The 13,424-nt window shown below is 38.2% G+C and overlaps 1 protein-coding gene across 10 annotated transcripts in view; it reads left to right on the top strand.

The window, feature by feature from the left end:
• Tenm2 (teneurin transmembrane protein 2) overlaps positions 1-13,424 on the top strand; it is a 1,239,808-nt gene that overhangs the window by 366,114 nt on the left and 860,270 nt on the right. For all 10 annotated transcript variants that reach the window (XM_031353724.1, XM_031353722.1, XM_031353721.1 and 7 more), the window contains exon 4: positions 5,523-5,798. In XM_031353724.1, the coding sequence (XP_031209584.1) occupies positions 5,523-5,798 (276 nt within the window). The remainder of the gene's footprint in view (positions 1-5,522; positions 5,799-13,424) is intronic.

The following is a 13,424-nucleotide window of genomic DNA, read 5'->3' as shown; positions in this document are numbered from 1 at the left end:
AGCTGTTCTGCCTCACACTCGTTTCTGATTGCGCCATGCTGTGTATGTGGAGGCAGAAAGGTATGACAGCACGAATCTGCATCTGTGGCTTTCTTCTGTCTGTTTCTCCTGGTGTCTGCAGCTTCTACGTTTCTACACTGCCAGGTCTGTGGTGCATGAGGGGAAATGAAACCCCAGGGAACTGAACTACTTTGGAGTACCTCAGATCTAAGCAAATTGATCGGTCTCTGCTCTTCGTTTCCCCTTTTGGGATCGTTATGTGTTGGATTAGTCAGTTTTCTGTTGTGATAAAAGGCCCAAGAAAAATGGTTTAACCAAGGAAAGATCTGCATGGACACAGGATTTTAGAGGTTTTGGTCTATGACTGGTTCGATTATTGTTTCTGGGCCTGTAAAAAGGCAGAACATCGTGGTAGAAGTGAGTGTTGAAGAAAATGTTCCTGACTTCACGGAGATCGGACACGGAGAGGGAAGGGGTGGGAAGAGCAGGATTAAGGGGAAAGGTCAGAGGACAAGATGTACCCTTTAAAGTCATGCTGTCTAGTTACTACTTCTTCCACTGAGGCACTACATCCTAGTAAGCCATTCAATAGAAAGTAATTACTGGAGTATCAGTTGATAAGCTAAGAACCTTTAGTATCTGATCACTTTCAGTACTGCCAACAACCAGAAAGCAGCCTTTTAACACATAAGCCTCCCATTTCAATTTTCAAACCCTAGCATATAGCTTTCTATGTAATGTCTAGGAACTGCATCTGTCCATAATGGAGACAGCGGAGAGAAATGTTTTTTTTTTTTTTTTCATCTAGGTCCAGAGCCAGAAGCTGCTGAATTCACTTTGAAAGTTGCCACAAACACCCTAACCATACTATTTCTGATTGTTCTTGTTAATTTGGGTTTATTTTGGTTTCCTGGTCTTCGCTGAAGTCCAGCGTTTTCTTATCGTTACATTTATTGACTTTATGAAAGCCTTCACTTTTCCAAGCTTCATGACATTAATTTCTCACTGGCATAGTCTTCTTCTCTGACATTAGCATATACAACTAATGATGTATCTATGGATATGTGAGGAGACACAGTAAATGAACATGGGTGGATAGAAACCAATTTTATAACTGGCCATTAGGGAAAGTTCTAATGGGACAACAGCTCTATTTGTTTAGGTAACTTTATTCTAAGTCTTAAGACTATAGCATTTAAATGATAAGCATATTCTACTGCCTTGCATAGCCCATTCCTCCAGACAACATTTATGTTCTTGCCCCTCATAGTTGAAAATCTGTTCCAATGCTGACATTTTCAGTGCTATTTGTATATTCTGCTATTACCATGGCATGATAATTCTGACTTAGCTAAACATGTGCTTCTCCTTGTTAAAGGTTATTTTGAAGTGTGAGAAGTTGGTGAAAACTTAGAAAATAATCCATGGTCATAATGCATGGACATATCTTTTTTCTAGCTTGCATCCTTGGATATAATTGGTGGGTCAAAGAACAGCTATGGATACCTGCCGTGAGATTTTTTTTTCTCAAGGTGTTGTGAAGAAGATCCAGGTTAGAAACTGAGATAGTGTTCACAAAAAGTGCAACAAAAGGCCCAAACATCTCACTAAAAACGTTATTTAAAAGACTTAGTACTCCCTTGCCTTAATGACATAATAGGTTTTAGATCATATTTCTCCATGTATTTTAAATTTTACCAAATGTCAAATGTAAATATCATATTTTCTGCTTGAGTATTCACCTGTAAAAATATTGAATCTAATCTAGTCTTCTGTTATATGGGTAACACAATAGTCAATTTAGCAATAAAACTATGAAATGTGTGTGTGTGTATGAGAAAGAGAGAGAAAGAGAGAGAGAGATGAAATTAAATTAAATTAAATGATCTGCATACCTGGTTTCATCGGGAACATTTGGAAAGCTGGAGGCAAATGTAGGCAAACATGTGTTCTTTGAATATGGAGCTTGTGTACCTCTACTCTCTCTATAAGGTTGTAAACAAAGAATGAAGGAGGAAGTGGTTCCCACCAGAAAACTTTGTTTGGAAAATCACAAAATGTCTGGTTTTTCTTCCATTCAAACCTGCCATGGAGCTTAATAACTACATAGACACGAGGTGAATTAGAGTGAAATCAGCCTTCCATCACTGAGCAAAGCAATACAAAACAAGGAGATTATATTACTCTGATCATCTCCCAGGCAGCCCTTTTAGTTCTGAGCAGACGTGTGTGGGTTTGCCAGTTGTATGATGAATGACATAAAACATTGGTTGTCTAACGTCAACTCATACAGAGCAATGTACAGAAAGTGGGCATGCTCAGAGCAGGCTAAAGAAGCCATGATAATTTCTCAGTAGAGAGATGCTTATCTCTCCATGCATTCACTCCACTTACCATGAGCACCTGGCAAACAAGCTGTATTGGTAGGAAGAATCGGACCTCGGTGACCTTTCGTGGTTCTCTGTCCTTCCTCTGTGGGGTATTTATTACTGCATAGATTGCATTTTTATATATCCTTTGATTAATGTCTCATTCCCAATTAGACTGTAAATGTCAAAGAACTCCATTCTAACAATGTCTACTGTAACATAAGGAACAATAAGCCCTTGTTGAGTGATTTAATAAATGATAAATCTAGTTTGTTTTGTTATTGTTGCTTTTCCCTTCTACAGTGTTGTGACTCACCAGCTTGATGAGGTAAATCAGGAGTCCTAAGGGAGGCTTGGCCCAGAACTTGTCTCTGCTTCTGTTTGTGTGTTAATGGTAAATAGACAGGTAACAATCTAGGAATTGTGTAGAAACTGGCATTGGAGAGAAAAGATAGTCTTCAAATAGAAGTTTAGGATGTAACTATTTTGTTGGCTTTTTCTTATAATTTTTAATATTAATTCAATTATTAACTCTTCCCTTCCAATTTTTCTCTTCAAACCCTTCCACAAACCCCCCTTTTATCTCTTTCAAATTCATGTCTTTTTTTTCTTGTTACTGATGTTACATGCATATATGTAAATACATATATATTCCTAAATGTAACTTACTCTGCTTGCATAATGTTCCTTGTACACATCATTTTAGGGCTGACCATTCGGTATTGAACAACCAATTGGTGTGGTCTTCTTTGGGGAAGACTATTTCTCTATGGGGTAGTTTCTTCAGTGAATCATTTCCCTTTTAGAGTCTGTACTGGCTGATTTTGTGTGTCAACTTGACACAGGCTGGAGTTATCACAGAGAAGGGAGCTTCAGTTGGGGAAGTGCCTCCATGAGACCCAGCTGTGGGTCATTTTCTCAATTAGTGATCAAGGGGGTAGGGACCCTTGTGGGTGGTGCCATCCCTGGGCTGGAAGTCTTGGGTTCTATAAGAGAGCAGGCTGAACAAGCCAGCAGCAATATCCCTCCATGGCCTCTGCATCAGCTCCTGCTTCCTGACCTGCTTGAGTTCCAGTCCTGACTTCCTTTGGTGATAAACAGCAATGTGGAAGTAAGCTGAATAAACCCTTTCCTCCCCACTTGCTTCTTGGTCATGATGTTTGTGCAGGAATAGAAACCCTGACTAAGACAGGGTCCAATCTTCAGTACTCCTAATATATTATGGAGTTACTTGAATGCTTCTTTTCCTTTAAATCGATTACGGCACATGCAATTGTCTGCACTGGTGCTCATTTGTAGCCCAGGAGCTTCCAACTTGTAGCTGAAGCCTTTAAAACTACTTTTTCTTTGTTACCATTTATAGCTACTTTAAATCTTATGAAATTTGTACCTGACCACTGAGACTTTAAGTTTGTTGTAGGTTAAGACAGGATAATTTAAATTTTGTTTTCTGATAATGTTTTTATAAACAGAGGGGGTGTCATGATTTTTCCTCTGTGTTTTTCTCCAGAGGCTTCCTAAGACTACAGGGTAGAGGAACTGCTCTAAGTCCAGGCATCGTTTTCTGGGATAACTGCTTCTTTCCCTTCAGGGCTCTCGAACCTCAGACTAAATAACAGAAGGAAGGAAAATTATAAGCAAAGTTGCCTTAATACATGCTCTATTTAAAGATGAGAACAGATTGTTACATATAATCACCCGTGGAATTAAAAAGAGGTAGCTTGTGAGTACCGGTTGTTTTCATTCATTCAGGGAACAGGAAGAAATACATTCCTCTAACTGAAGACAAGATGGGACAGGGCCGATATGAAGCAACAATTTCCAGTTGTTACAGTTCATGCAATGCAACAACAGAGAGAAGGTTCTTGTAACCCAGAACATGGATGTATATGAAGCCCGCACCTTCCCCTTCCTAGACAAGAAACTCAAGTGTGTGTTAGCATCCAGTGACAGGGGACTAACTCATCTCTGGGGGCATGGGGGAGCCGTGAAAACTGGAATGACAAACACTGGGCAGAGAGTTTCTCAGCAGCTGACACACTGCCCTTAGAGAATATTGCAATGCTCAGCCCTGTAAGTAAGGACTTCCACCTCATGGACAGTGGATCCATTCCCCCATGTGGCAGGAATTTGTACTCGGTTAACTCTCCAGGGAATAAGGTTTCATTGCTTTTCTCAGTCAGAAATACCTGTTGGAAGAACATTGGGCAGTGAAGAAAGAAAAGTCAAAATTCAGAATAAAAGTGCATGTGTTGGGCTGGAGAGATGGTTCAGCGGTTAAGAGCACTGACTGCTCTTCCAGAAGTCCTGAGTTCAATTCCCAGCAACCACATAGTGGCTCACAACCATCTGTAATGGGATCCAATGCACACTCTTCTGGTGTGTTTCTGAAGATAGCTACAGTGTACTCATATAAATAAAAATAAATAAATAAATAATATTTTTAAAGTGCATGTGTCTATTGCAAATTAGAAGCATGCTAAGTACTTAAAATAGCTGATGTTCTTTAGCATGAAAGCTAAAAATGGTGCCATATATGTGGATTATTTTAGAAAGTCACAAGTTTCCAGTAATGAATAATGGGGAAAGGTATGTGTGGAAATTAACTCCCTCCTATACCCTATGATGGTTACTTACAAGATTTTCTCTACCAATACTACAGAAATACATTTCTTCACTTTGCTCCATGGTCATAAACTAGATAAAGAAATAAGAAATAGTAACCCAGATCATTAAACCCAGCAATAGGACTGAATTCTCTGGTTTTAGTTTACTTATCGATAAAGTAAACTTCAATAATATTATCTCTAAAAATTATGAGTTTTCAATACAAACAAAATTTCCCAAATAAAATATACACAAGTAAATATTTGGTATATATAAATTGCAGTGAGTGAGGTGCTTTTGTGGTTTACTGTGGGATAAGATGACAGCAGATCTCTGAAAGGAAGTCTGAGATTGTGTTGAAGAAATGCACGCTTTTGTTTATTTCTGACGTATCCCAATGTCCACTGAGTACCCCCACGGCCAATGTCCATGGCCTGTATCTATGTATTATAGAGAGTCAAATGCACCTCTTGGATTTGTGGGACGCACCTCAAGCTTGCCCAGCATTCCCACAATGTAACCTTCTCTCTGTTGCTGTCATTCTAGGGACTAACTTCACCCTGGCAGAATTGGGAATCTGCGAGCCCTCCCCACACCGAAGTGGTTACTGTTCCGACATGGGAATCCTCCACCAGGGCTACTCCCTGAGCACTGGGTCTGATGCAGACTCGGACACCGAGGGAGGGATGTCTCCAGAACATGCCATCAGACTGTGGGGACGAGGGATAAAATCCAGGCGCAGCTCTGGCTTGTCCAGCCGCGAGAACTCAGCCCTTACTCTGACTGATTCTGACAATGAAAATAAATCGGATGACGACAATGGTAGGCCGTTTCTTAAATTATGCTCTATGCATTGCATTGTTGGGGACTTGGGGTTTCTTCTTGTTTTTGTTGGTTTCTAAGACGTTTAGTAAAGCCATACATTTGCTGTGCTTTTAAATCGACCTTGTCTCTCCAGCCTGAGCAAAACAAATGAGATACCTTCTAGCATACACACTGGAGATGAGAACTTTTAAATCACATTTTGATGGCAACCCACTGTTCAGGTGTAGTCATTTGGTCTTATTAGCAAGTAAATAACACCGTAAAAGAGGTAGCATGATAAACTCTGACCTGTCCTTGGAAAATGTCCTCTTCTCCATGTTCCTAGGTCTCAGTATTGATTTCCCTTCCCCGGAATAGCAACCTAGTTCTTTTTTGGTCTTTTTTTTCCCTTTCCCCTGAAGCTCTGTGAAGAACCCCATCTTATCTTCTCCTTTCATTTCCAGACAGCAATGCCTCATATCCGTATTGAAGATCAAATTTGGAGCCCATGATCTGGGCTTTAATAATGACAAATAGGAAGTGTCTTGTCCTCCAAGCAGGCTTCTCTTCTGTGTTTCCTTTCCCTCTTGGTACCTATATAGGTTAATGGCTTCCCGAATCTTCCATCACAAATCACTGTGGCCTATCCATCAACATGTAGGTGAGTTTTAATGAAACCTTGAGAATTAAATACTCTGATCATTAAACAACAAATACTGGGAAGCCTGCACGAGTCCTTAAAGAGATAAGGTGTTTGCCTGTGGATTTCTATGAGACTCAGAACTGTGTTTAGTCAAAAACGTTTTTTAAGAAAAAGACAAATTAGGTACAGCTGACTTTTGAAGAAAACCTCAAATGTTCTGTGTGTTATGAATAGACTGACTGTTTGCTTAAAGAATTACCATTAAAATGTTTACAAATACATCAGTTAAGAATGTTTGTGTGAAATCTCAGAAACTTATATTAAAGGAGCTTTAAGTGCTGCCTTTCACTGAAAAGAGGAAAAAGAATTTCTAGGCAAACAGCTCTTTGTGAATGTAAACGCATAGCTAAATACCATTTAATCTGATGACTGTGTCAGAAATATACCATTTCCTGGGTGATTCGCATATATTCGAAAAGATCTCATTTCGTTTGCACTGAAGTTTACTTTTAATTTCAAAATAATTTATTCTATGTTGGAGGTGAGATGATAGGTCTTACTGCTTCATTCCTGTAGCTAATCAATATGAACACTCAGGAAATTTTGTACTTGACTCCTTCCGAATGTTTAACAGAATTCAGAGACTTGGTATATTCAACCCTCTGAGGGGCCTATTGACTAAGAGATTACTTTTGAAAGTTTCCACAAAGATATGCATGAAGCCCATTTACTGATGTCCCTTTTAAACTTCAGGGTGTCACATAGTGTTTAAACGGAAGCAGTTTAGTTGTCTGGTAAAATCACTGCAATCCAAGAAATCACAACATATTTTAAGTAAGGCAGTTGCGAAAATCTCCCAAGGCTGTCATTCACATAGCTATACAGGGAACTAACTATCTACATGGTACTTTTTGTATATATTTATAGACTGTCCACCCTCTTAAGTTATTTATACATAGCTCTTAAAAACTCAATCAGAGGAGATTTCTGCTAAAGCCATGTAAAAAACACCAGAATATTAAAAAATAAAAAAGTGATTGCCTTGAATTACCTAGAACTGCTGTGGGTGGGAAATGTTTGTAATTACGTATTTAGTAGACAGAGAGTAGTCTCTTTTATCCATCATTATTGGAATGCATGGTATTTGATCCAGCACTTTTAGAATTCATGGTATTTGAACATTTTTTTTTTTAACTTCAAGAAAGTCTCTGTAAGTCCCTGAATACTGATAGGAACTAAATCCTTTGATACAATATCTTGATTTCTTTTTCCTTTGATGCCAGTTATAATGCAATCAAGAAAAATATACTTGGCAATGCTATTCAGCTCCATAGAAGATGAGTACACTTGGCAAAATCTAAAGGTATCGAGGTATCTAAAGCTATCTAAAGTATTCAAGTGAGGTGACATTATTTTAAAATATATAGACAACCGTTTTTTCCCTTTCAAAGAATCTTAATTATTTCATCTCTTCTAAGTATATATATATAATGCACCATTTTCTCATATTTAGGCTGAAAAATAAAATATTATATAAGTTGTAGCATAAAGTCTTCAACACACACAAGAGGTGCAAGAAAACGTGCAGGCTGGGCTGTTAACTTCACTAAACTTCTCACTTTTTCTCCCTGACACATTCTGCTTAGCTCACAGAGAAATCAATGCTCTTCACATCACTGACTTCATGAAGTTTGGGAATGTATTATCATATAGATTGACAGTGGCCCGCTGCTTCCACACCACAGCATGGACCCTCACAAAGCCGTCATTAATTTCTTAGACTCGTACCCAGCATACCCAGCAATGGCTTCCTCCATAACAAACACAGTGTCCTTCAGAACCAAATCAATACTCTTTTAGGCATGCCTCTCTTAAAGCGAAGTTATGAGAGTCTGTGCTTTGAGGAGGAAGCCCTCCAAGTTCCCCTTTAGATTGTAAAGATACATGACCAGGAAGTTATTCTAGGGGGTTCTTTCTACATCTGCAATTTCCTTTGCAAGGTAGGATCTGGAGGTATAAAGATATTTCAATATTGATTTAGAGGCTTCATTCGGTATCCCGATTATGATTTTGCTAAGCATAGTTAAGGAGGCATGACAGCTTTTTAGAAACCTACTTCCCTTTCTTGATTTCCAGTGTGTCTCTAGCCTTTAAAACCATGTGCTAAGAATCTGAGTTTGTCAATATTCTTTCTTAGATGAGTGTTGATTGAGTTTCCCATGTGCTGTTGAGGCCCAGAGAGCCCACTGAAAAGCCTGACAGGTAGTCCCAAACACACTGCAAACATCCCTAATCTTATTTATTGTGAGATTTTTGAGGTATAGATGCTACAAAGTTTCCTCTACACCCAGCTCCTTATTGTGTCTATAGCTAGCTAGCATTGTGCCGGGTTGAGCAGGATTGCTTTAAATAGATAAAACCCTCAGGTCCAGGGTCTCCTATCAGGCACTTTAACTCTGGCTTGCAGCTAATGATGGCTTGGCTGGAAATGACAATGAGAATTGAGAACAGTAAGGTTTTACTGTGTGAAACCTGACCACATCTGTACAAAGGGCGTTCCTAGGGACTTTAAATTAGAGTCAGACATTTTTTTTTTTCAGTAATAAATGTCCCACTTAAAATATGGCCTCTTGAAGGCTCTTTGCATCATCCGAGTTGTGGAGAAAATGGGACAGTCACTAATACACAAGAATAACTAATTGCCTCCTTAAAGATGCAGTGCCACACACACTGGAAAATCTGCTCTCTGTATTCCTGACTCCCTAAGGCAGTTTCTTCACCTTGGAGACTTAAAAAATATCCATGGGGTTTCTTTCTATTCTTTCTCTCCTTCTTTTGTCTTCAGCATAATACCAGTTATAGCTACTTTATTGGAAATCTAGAGAGAAAAAAAAAGAAAAAAAGAAAGGGAAAGAACTTGTCTATATAATACAAATTCTGAAATTATGAAAACTTAACCTAGATTTGGTAAAAACAGTAAGAAATTCATGCCCCCCCTCCATTTACGCCAGAAGTAAATGAGAATAATACCCATTTCCCTCACGTGCCAGTATGGAGACGGATAATTTTCACAATACACTTTGAGTTTAAAGATAGAAATGTTGACATGATTTTATTTTATTTCATAAAGGCTGCTTCTTAGCCCATGAAGGCTGTATGGAGTAGATATGTGGGCATCAACCTGTCAGTGCTCTTGGTAGTGGAAGGCAGAGCATCTGCCTTCAGTAGAGTACCACATGCTCAGGTGCTTCATTCATTTACAATAAGAAGTTATCTTTCTAGGAACTGCAATACCCGAGTGTACATTAAGTGAGCACACATAAGACCCTGTAACTTTAGTTCCTACCCCTACTTTATTATTCTGTCTACCACACAAACATTTCTTTTGTATTTCATGATCAGTTGTGTTCACTTCTTCTCCCTCTGTCACAGTGACTTTTACGGAAGGATCCGTAAATCAGACACAAACATTCTCTATTAGTAACAGACATCACAAAGATGCATAATTTTGCTCTTGGGAAAGACAGTGCAATTGTGGCATAGACTCTCATGACATGGATCATAGAGGGGCACATGAGGCTCTGCCCCTTTCTGCAGGAACTACTAACCGTTAATATTTGCTGAGGGTAAAGGTATCATTTCCTTCAGTGTTCTTCCCACTGAAAAGTAACCCAAGTAGAAGTAACTCCAGTATATTACCTCATGCCCATGCATACACAAGAAATACTGACATAAGGGGCAGGATACATACAGGTACACACACACACACACAAAGGCATATACACACAGAGAGACACATAGACACAAACACACTGACACACAGGCACACAAAGACACACCCATGCACACATACATACATGCACACAGACACACATGGACAGATGGATGGACACATACACAGGCACACACACGGACATGGACACACAGACACACACAGAGCTACACACATAGTATGAAAATTGGATGGAAACTTCCTGAGAAGAAAAGGAATTTCATCAGAGGAAGGAGAGGGCATGTAATTAATAGTACAATCTACTAACATAGAATCCATACACATGTAAAACTGTCAAAGAATAAACCAAAGAATTTTTCCCCTGGAACATAAAGAACATATTTTAATCCCTTAAAACAAAGTTTCACACACACACACACACACACACACAAGAAAAGAGAACAAATTTCAGGGTCTTTGATGACAAATAAAATCATTTTAAATCTTTTTTTCTTATACAAATTTGCAAAAATAACATTTACAAAGAAATGTATTGAGTGGGCTAAAAATAGATCGAAACACTAAAGGACATGGGAATAAATGTCACAGGTCTGCAGTCATGTCATGAAATTCATGAATGAATGGATGATCCCATTTTAATGACAGGTCCAATTCTATGAAGGTCTATTAATAGGAGCTTTAGAAACCTTGTAATGTTTAAAATGTTTTAAGCAGAGGATGAACTACATGATTATCACAAGGCTAATTCATAGCTGATAAAAGTTCTGATAGACTCAGAAACAAAATTAGAACTTGTGCATGGCCACATGTCTGGATACACAGGAAGAGGCGAAAGGACTGATGCCCTGTACCTGTCCCTCTGGATGACTTTAAAATGTGAAGCTACTGAGAAATTAAGCAATATACATGTTACTTTAAAGTAGAAGAAGGTGTTTAAAGATGTGAGCTGTGTATCTCCTTTTAATACTGCTCATTTTACTGTATAAACCTGAGACGTGTTCTAGAGAGAGAGAGAGAGAGAGAGAGAGAGAGAGAGAGAGAGAGAGAGAGAGAGAGAGAGAGAGATCATCCTTTAAGGTTTCTTTTAAATCTGTTAATCCTCTGAGAAGCAATCAAGCAATGGTTCCATTCAATACATACAATAAATAAAACGAAGTATACGCTTTACTTTGGGCCTGGAGAGCTTGCTTATTAGAAGTGTAATCTCTAGGCCTTTGGGGAGATACTGGGCTGGGTAGATGATCACTGGGTTCTGAGCTGCCAGGTTCTTGACTTTCAGTGGACTGGGGAGGATTCAAAGGTGGATGAGGTAGATGTTTCTGGCTGAACACAATTGAAGTCTCTTTGGTCAAAAAAAAAAAAAAATCTAACTTCTTAACTAATTTTTTTCCCTGCCTATTGTTTGTCATGTTTTTGTTCAGTTCTTTGTCAAGAATCAAATTAAATTTAGAGATGGAAAAGATGTACCACAAATCAAGCATTAGGGTCATAAATACAATAAGTCAAAGCTAAGAGCATATAAATTTCCTACAGACAAATAAATCAGGATGAACATGCAGTGAAAATAATATCAAACTAAAAGGGATCGCAGAACACTGGGCACATAATGAGATAATTGAATTGGCTTTTCTGAAACTGGGATACATCAACTGGAAGGAGAAACTTCCAACTAATAGCTTTGTAAACAGAATAGAAATTTCAGACAGGTGGGCATTTAATTTCGAGTACTATTGAATGCTTGTGGGAAGACCAACCAAGAAAATTGTCCTTGCCTGGTCTCCCTAACCTCGTTTTAAATTATGTCAGAGGAGTCACAAGACAGAAGAAATAAGTGACTTGTAGAAGAGTCATCAACAGCAGGGATTATGAACTGGAGTTGTCAGGTTGGATATAGCCCAGGTAGTGACTGCATTTGATCAGTGCTGGGCTTAAGGAAATACATTAGTGACTTTGTACAAGTGAGTTATGATAAATCAATAAATTAGAAATTTTTTTAATTTTGCAAGGAAAAAAGGAGGGGCCATTTATTTTGGACTTCTCTCAAAATACAGGTAATTTGGTCTCAGGATTCTCTCTGAACAAACCGGGATTAAACATAATAGGAGCAGCTGATGTAAGGAGGGCATTTTACTGTATAAAGTACTGCAGTTTTCTGATTTGTAGGCCTGGCTCTTCAGCAAGGTGGGTTTGATGTTGGTCTAGCCCTTGTCTAAGAGAGTTGTAAGGCATTTGGAATCAAGTGCTTCTGAAAAAACTGAATTGAATAAACATCTACTTAATTTATAAACCATTAAAATAATCCTGTATAGCTATGAATGTGTGCCTGGTAACTATATCAAATTGATCTTCTAAAGTAGTAGTTTTGAAATGTCAAGTGTAGAAATCTTTAACACATATACTTAGATATACTTTAATAAGAACATATAGGTGGGAATTTAGGAAGGAGTTGGACAGAATCCTCACTTTAAAATCTAGCTGCTATAGCTGGTTCAGGAAAATCCCATGGCTTTTCAGGGGAAAAAAAAACACTTAAAGAATTAAAAAATGACTTAGCACTAATTATTTTCAACAAATGTTTACAAGGTCCAATAAGATTTATCAAAATTCTACCAAATCAAATATGGAGAGGAAATGCCTTGATCTTCAGCAAACCTTAAGCATTCTCCAGAGAAAAGGACATAGACAAAGATTGCTCATACTGAGCTGTGAACAAGTGGACGACAGAAATGCTGTTCCCCAAGCAAGGAAGCTCTCACCAGCGGGTACCCAGGATTAGTCCTGGGTGGATCCCTTTATCCTACAGTGAAGTAGAAATCGCCTTACCTTTCCAGGGATAACTGAAATAAATACATGCTTATTTAGGGAATGAGATATTTAGTAAGGAGTAAATGAGATGGTTGGATTAGCATTCTTTGCAAAAGAATAAATTAAGGATTATCTCTGTGAAAGGTGTATAGTCACCTGAGGGAACTAGAAATAATTTCCAGGCCAGAAATATTTCTGCTTGTATAAAGAAAAGGGTTAGGAAATTCTGTCTTTTGTTGGGGATATTCGCATCCAATCCTGAAAACGGCAAGACCCTGCCTTAAAAAGAACTGGTTTTAGTATTTTATTCTACTTTCATAAAAATTCAAGTATTAAAGCACACATCATTTATGAACATATTTTACATATATGATACATTGTAGAAACATAGAAAGATACATGTTATAAGCATGTAGATATTGATTATATTTATGTAGTTTTAAAAAAGTGTTGAAACATTTTA

This window comes from Mastomys coucha, unplaced genomic scaffold (assembly GCF_008632895.1).
Source record: "Mastomys coucha isolate ucsf_1 unplaced genomic scaffold, UCSF_Mcou_1 pScaffold5, whole genome shotgun sequence".
In the NCBI taxonomy this organism is placed as follows: domain Eukaryota; kingdom Metazoa; phylum Chordata; class Mammalia; order Rodentia; family Muridae; genus Mastomys; species Mastomys coucha.
This window is presented reverse-complemented; position numbering and strand designations above follow the sequence as displayed.